This window comes from Erigeron canadensis, chromosome 8, assembly GCF_010389155.1.
Source record: "Erigeron canadensis isolate Cc75 chromosome 8, C_canadensis_v1, whole genome shotgun sequence".
Taxonomy (NCBI): domain Eukaryota; kingdom Viridiplantae; phylum Streptophyta; class Magnoliopsida; order Asterales; family Asteraceae; genus Erigeron; species Erigeron canadensis.
Window position 1 is genome coordinate 23887782 of NC_057768.1, and position 7004 is coordinate 23894785.

The 7004-nt window shown below is 35.9% G+C and overlaps 1 protein-coding gene across 2 annotated transcripts; it reads left to right on the forward strand.

The window, feature by feature from the left end:
- The first annotated feature begins 343 nt into the window (after positions 1–343).
- Positions 344–5261, forward strand: LOC122609984 (disease resistance protein RPV1-like). Of its 2 annotated transcripts, none has more exons than XM_043782949.1 (6): positions 344–428; positions 548–1261; positions 1371–2475; positions 2587–2886; positions 3578–3739; positions 3822–3952. In XM_043782949.1, the coding sequence occupies exons 2-6, from the start codon at positions 768–770 to the stop codon at positions 3864–3866; spliced, it is 2106 nt and encodes a 701-aa protein (XP_043638884.1). In that variant the 5' UTR covers positions 344–428; positions 548–767; the 3' UTR covers positions 3867–3952. The 2 variants fall into 2 exon arrangements, with proteins under 2 accessions (XP_043638884.1, XP_043638882.1); XM_043782947.1 differs by adding an exon at positions 4630–5261 and having other exon boundaries at positions 364–428; positions 3578–4519.
- Positions 5262–7004: the final 1743 nt, after the last annotated feature.

Here is a 7004-nt window from a genome sequence, read left to right on the forward strand (position 1 = left end):
CTTTTCTATTATTATTATTAGATATTAGATTAGTATTTTTCTATTTTCTATTCTATTATATTAGTATTTTCTATTATATTTAATTTATATTAGAGAGGCTGCTTCCCGTTTTTAAAAAAAAACTTTCGACCCTTTACATGGAACAAGGATCATGACTTTCGTTTACATCGGGTATTTACGACTCAAGGGTGTACCACTCTGTATTTGGTAAACTTTATAACAAACATTCGACTTCAAACCAAATTTCTTCTTAGGATTCATCATCAACAGCCCCCTTTTTCTTTCCTTCAAAAATAAAAATAAAAACAATAAAATCTATCATCCGCAACCCTCTTCACGTTTTCAATAAATTTCACTACTTTATGAGTTTACTGTCGAAGGTTCTTGATAAAGTTTGTTTGTTTAATGGCTAAAATATCTAATCCAAGGTTTGTTCTCTGTTTGTTGGCTTTTTTTTTTTAATTAATCTTTAATTTCCTTATTGGCTAGATTTTTTCCAGTACTTTTTTGATAATTTTTAGTGGGTGTGTGATATTTTTTTATGCAGGACTTGCTCTGTAGATTGGTGTTGAATTTTACCCTTAGCTAAAGTATTATCAGTATCTATATGTGTGTGTATATATATATAATGTCTCCACCCATGATGTTTACTCTGTGTTTGAAACTTTAGTGTGAAAACAGTTAATTTAGGAGCAATGACTTTCTCAATAAGTCTTGCGATAGAAGTTTTCATTCTGCCTACTCTTTACTGATCAAACACTTAAATTATGACGGCATCGTCATCATCTTTGTCTTCTAAGACATGGAAAAATGATGTGTTTCTTAGCTTCAGAGGCGAGGATACTCGCAAGACTTTTGTAGATCATCTCTACTATGCACTTGAACAACACGGAGGAATACGCACCTACAAGGACAATGTTACGCTTCCAAGGGGTGATTCCATCGGCCCTTCCCTCATGAATTCCATACAAGAGTCACAAATTGCGGTGGTCATATTCTCTGAGAGTTATGCTGATTCTTCTTGGTGCTTGCAAGAACTTGAACATATCATGAAATGCAGACACGAGAGAGGGCAAATCGTTTTACCAGTGTTCTATAACGTGGATCCTTCTGATGTTAGAAAACAAAAAAGGAAGTATGAAGAAGCATTTTCCAAACACGAATCTTTGGAAAACAGCTACCAAAAAATTGAATCATGGAGAAAAGCACTATTTGATGCAAGTAACATTGCTGGATGGGAACCTAGGCTCGTAGCTAACGGGTAATCACTTTTTTTTCATTTGCTTGCTTTTTTTTTTACGCTTAAGGTGTTTTTTATAACGTGCAATTTAATTGTGTAAATGAGACATCTACTCGATTTCCAATGTTAGGCATGAAGCAGAATGTATCAAGGAGATTGTTCGTGCAGTATTTGACAAATTGACATCATTAGATTCAGTCGTTCATGATGAAAACCTTGTTGGAATGGGAACTCGATTGCAAGATTTGAAATCCCATTTAAGAATTGGGTCAGGTGATGTGCGAATGGTTGGGATATGGGGTGTTGGGGGTGGTGGTAAGACCACTCTTGCAACTTCTCTTTACATGGAAATCTCTGCTAAATTTGATACCTGTTGCTTTGTTGCAAATATTAGGGAGGAATCCAGCCAACATAATGGTTTAAAAAATATACAAGAAAAAATTCTATCTTCTGCTTTTGACAAAAAGCAGATAGTGCCCAGTGTTGATATTGGAAAACACATGATTAAACAAATGTTATGTCGTAGGAATGTGTTGATTGTTCTTGATGATGTCAATGACCAGGAGCAACTGGAGGCATTAGCTGGATCACATGATTGGTTTGGTCATGGGAGTCGAGTAGTAATCACAACTAGGGACGAGCATGTACTAATATCTCACGGGGTAGACGTGGTCTCCCCCATTAATTTATTATCACTTAATGAGGCTATTCAGCTCTTTAGAAGATATGCATATCATAAGAATAATCCCGTAGAAGATTATGATAAGCTTTCATTACATGTGATTAACTATGTTAAGGGACTCCCGTTAGCACTTAAAATCTTAGGGTCTTTTCTAAATGGTAAAAACAAGAATGAGTGGATCAGTGCCTTGGATAAGTTAGAATGCATCCCAAATCGTAAGGTCACTGATCAACTCAAAATAAGTTACGATGGACTTGACCGTGAGGACAAAATGTTATTCTTAGATCTGGCATGTTTCTTCAGGAGGAGGCATCAATCCGTTGTAAAGGAGACACTTGATGCTTGCGGGTTTCACTCTAGTATAGGGATGAAGGTGTTGATACAAAAGGCTCTCATAATCATTTATTCCAATGGTAAGATTGATATGCACGATCTAGTTCAAGAAATGGGACATGACATTGTTAGAGGGGAACACCCCAACAACCCTGAAAAACATAGCAGGGTTTGGAAATCAAATGAGATTGAAAGGATGTTTTCCAGGAACGCAAAAACGGTAAGATTATGCTCTTTCTGTAAGATGTCTATATATACAGTAGGAGCTGACACATACATACCGATAAGATACTCCACTCAATCTTTATATTATTATTCCCCTTTATTGTAGGAAAATGATAAGATTGAAGCCATAAGATACTGTGGTCGTAGTTCAATAGGCTTCATCAAGCTTGTTTCAAACATGAAGAAACTAAGATTCCTTTCTGTGACTTTGCACAAGGGCAGAAATGTTGAAGGGGTTGAAAGCAGCTATGATGAAGGTCCTGCTTTTCTTTCGAATGAGCTGAAGTATATTAAATGGACGGGTTGGTACCCTGCAAGTCCGTTCCCTGAAAGTTTTAAAGCAACCGAGCTTGTTGTGTTATATCTGGATAATAGCTTGCAAAAGGAACTTTGGAAGGGTTGCAAGGTAAATCTCTTATGTTTGACTAGCAAATAGATAACTGATCACAATTGAACACTTTAACATCTTCATATATAACTGAACACACATGGCCACTCAAGAAAGGAAAAAAAAACTGAGCACACATGTGAAACCTATCTGGCGGAAGTTCAACTCCTAGCATCTGCGGTTTTAAGTGGAGGTATTTTACCGGGCGGCGCAAGTGCCAGGTCTCTTACGGGGTGGGTGTGGCGGGTACCAAAATGGTACCATGTATCAGAGGGTTCCTTTCAATTTACCCTTTTTTTATGAATGAACACACTTGCTTTCTCGTGACATCATATTAGATATTGAGAGCAAAATTTTTACACTAATTGATATCCTGGATCTGTCATCTTTCAAAACACATATTATTTCTTATATATCTTTCAGCTCTTAGGTTGCCCTTATTAATTGAACACCAAATATATATGAGGGGAGGCAAATATTTGACATTTGAATGTTGTCGTTGTCTTGTGTTACATCACCCCTTTGATTTCTTCTTATTTTGCTCTGTATTCTAAGGAGTTGCTTGTTTAACCACTATTGATGGACATGAAAATATGTATATGAGATGTACGTAATGCAGAAGAATGTTATTCCATTACTCCATACCCATATCATAAAGTAGGTTTGGTATTAAAGATTAATTTGTAAATTTGACTTGTGTATGCGTCAGCATCTGCCGTGTTTGAAAGTGCTTGAAGTCTTTTATGCGAGACATCTGGTAAGGACGCCTGATTTTGGTGGACTACCGTGTCTTCAGAAGTTTACACTCCATGGATGTGACAGTTTAATAGATATTGATCCATCACTTGGAAATCATTCAAGACTTGCTTCTGTAAGTGTACATTTTTGCAAGCTGATTACCAGGTTCCCGATCATTGCTTGGATGAAAAAACTGGAAAGACTTGTAATTTCAGATTGCCATTCACTATGTGAGTTCCCGGAGATTGAAGCAAACATGAATAGCTTAAAAAAGTTATATTTAAAAGGTGTTGGGATAGAAGTTCTTCCCTCATCAGTTGGAAGTTATTGTACCAACCTTATTTCGCTGGAGTTGAAGTGTTCAAAGTTGAGGTGCATAGAAGGAAACTTTCATGCCTTAGAACATTTGAAGACATTTAAATTAAATATAGATGCCAGAAAACTTAAGAAGTTTCCCAAAGACCTATTCGATGAAAAATGTTGTCTAGAGGAACTTAGATTGGTCTTTCATACCTATTCAATGAAAAGATTACCAAGTCCTCCTCATTTGTCACGCTTCATAAGAAAGTTAAGTCTCCAACTGAGCAGAGGAGAGATACCCTCTGAGATTGGTGAATTATCCAATTTAGAAGAGATGGATCTAAGTAGAAGTTTTTTTTCAAGATTAAGTTTCAGCCTATTGCAATTTACTCAACTCAAACTCCTCAATCTGAGTGACTGCAACAATCTTGTTGAATTGCCTAAGCTCCCATCAAATCTATCTATTATTCTAGCAGACAACTGTGACTCACTTGAAGCCATTAGAGATGATGTTCATAGAACCTGTAAATGGTTATGTCAAGTCTCACTTACCAATTCATCTGGGATTTGCAGCTTCGATGGTGGTGAGAGATTATTAGAAACCATGCTCCAGGTATGGTTTATATATTACTCATCATGTAGAGCTTAACACCTGTTTATATATATGTACTATGAAAATAAATAATTAATTAAAATGTATGATTTGTCTGAAATGATAATCAGGGAAAGGCTCAGTGTATGAGCATGGAGCTAAAAGGGTTAGAGATTCCCAAGGGGTTTAAACCTCGTCTTGTTAAATGGGGGAGATGTAGACTGAAACTTCCAGAGAATTGGTTCAATGAATTTTGTGGATTCTTGTTCTGCTATGTTTCGAAGAGATTCTTGCGGGATGATTATGTAAAAATAACAATGATGCAAGAGGAGAAGGAGCAGGTGCATATGGGAATGGGAGATTCTCAAGATGAGCAGTTGTTTTGGGAAGAGGGTGTTGATTCCCACACTTGGGTGGGGTATGTTTCCTTTGGTTCATTGAGACCCACCGCTTGGTGGGACAAATCATTCACTGCCGTTGACATCTCAATTGACCTCCGTTATGGGTCATCTATAAGTGGGTTCGGAGCTAGACTCGTTTCCAGAAAGAATCAAACGCAGGAAGCTACTACAAGTAATAATTCCCCTGATAGTGATGATTATAAATGTAAGTTTAACATCCTCCATGATTCAAGGTCTCTTTTTAAGTGTGGATTTCAACCGCTATGTCCCCAATATTAGAACTGTCAAGAAATTTTTGAATGTTTTATATTTGTATATTTTCATTAAATAATATGGTCATGCAAGATTAAGATTTGTGTTGATCGGGTGTCATAGCTGGTGTTTGTTGTGTTGTTACTGCTGGTTTCTGTTTGTTACTTTGGTCACGGTGGCTCGTATTGTTCCTGTATTGGTTTCTCTTTGTGCTTGGATGTGGAACGCCATTAATTAATATTCCTTAGTGATTCGATTTGTGTTGGTAGGGTGTCAATAGTTGGTAGTTGCATCCATTTATTCGGTGTTGATGCTAATCATAATGGTTGCTGCTTCATGGGAGAGCGCGACCTGTAATTCTCCGTTGGAACTAATGGTTGCTGCTTTATTTTAGTATCTGTTAAGTCTGTTTCGTGCGAGTATCAACTACATTATTGCATTTCCGAATTCCCTGCCTGTTGGGCAGAAGAAATTGCTTTGGTATGAGAATTATTTCATGTGAACATGTTAGACATGTTTTGCTCGCGGAACCAGTCTACAATTTTTTAAGAGTTGAAGGTCCGACGTTAGAAACTTACAAGGCAAGTGATAATATTAATAATATAACAATCTTTATAACAATTTAAGCTCTAGCAAGTTGGTTCTTTTGTGGGTGTACGAGCTTGTGGTCAAGAACAAAGGGGAATAAAAGAAGACAATAGTAGTGAAAACTAAGTTTTATCTGATTCTCATCTAGGGTATGAGTTTATTATATTTTATTATTGGAAATTTAGGGTTCATCATTACGAGTATAAAATTGGGGATTTTAGTTATTATATTATCAAAGAAAAGTATTTTGGAAGTTTAATTAAATTATTGTTATTGAAGTGATTGTAAGCAGCCTTTGTTGGAAATTTAATTTCTTGAATAGATTTTTGTATGTTTGGTTAGAAGTGTAAATGTATGTTTATGTATATATAAGTCTATATATATACATTATATTAAGTTTTGGATTGAGAAAGTAAATGATACTAAGTAGAAGATGACAAGAATTATATTGTATTATTAAAGTTGTTTATAACAACAAGCGGGTTATGGGGGGTGTGATGTATACATTGTTACTCTACAAAAGAGTAATCAACCCACAAGTAGAGTGATAGTAGGACCAAATTGTTAGATAGCAAATAGAAAATCCCATATTACAGCCACCGTGCTATCGCCTAGACGAGAAGGCTGCAATATCTTTTAGACACATTGTTATGCTTTATTTTGTGTACTCCTTTATACTATACAGACTCTGTATGGGATTCCCATGATAAGCCTTCGGGAAACAAGCTAGACAAATCAACCCTTCAATGCCACATATTGTCGATGACATTAGCACAATACCTAAATGTAATCAAAACTTTAGGACCCAATGTATTACATATATAGAATAAAATCAGCACTTCTTGAAAAAACTTTTTCGGGCATCATCATGATCTGATCAGTGAAAATTTTCTGGCAGATTCCACATCCTCTGACTTGGTCACGTTAAAAGCAGTTGTTGGTTTAAGACCCACATCGTGGTAAAAGTGATGTGTGTTAAATGTACGGTACTAAAAAATGTCTCAAAATAGCACATAAGGGATGTATATCAAGTTTGACACTTTTAAGTATTGGAGAAACTTGAGACCCTAAGTTCTATTTGTTGAAATTTAGATCAGCAAGAGAGTTTTTTTTTTTTTTTTTTCTATTCTATATTAGCTGATAATGTTTTGATTTTTATTCTGTCCATGTATTTGATTATCGTTTTACATTGAACAAGGATATTGGACCATCTATAACTGATGATGGGAACATGGACCATCACTTGGTAGTATCTCTGTTTGAGG

What these genes read in the sequence shown, in the direction of transcription:
- LOC122609984 (XM_043782947.1), top strand. Translation starts at nt 768, where the DNA reads ATGACGGCATCGTCATCATCTTTGTCTTCTAAGACATGGAAAAATGAT. An exon ending in CCTAGGCTCGTAGCTAACGG is followed by an intron (nt 1,262 to 1,370) that starts GTAATCACTTTT and finishes TTCCAATGTTAG; the next exon opens with GCATGAAGCAGAATGTATCA. An exon ending in TTTCCAGGAACGCAAAAACG is followed by an intron (nt 2,476 to 2,586) that starts GTAAGATTATGC and finishes CCTTTATTGTAG; the next exon opens with GAAAATGATAAGATTGAAGC.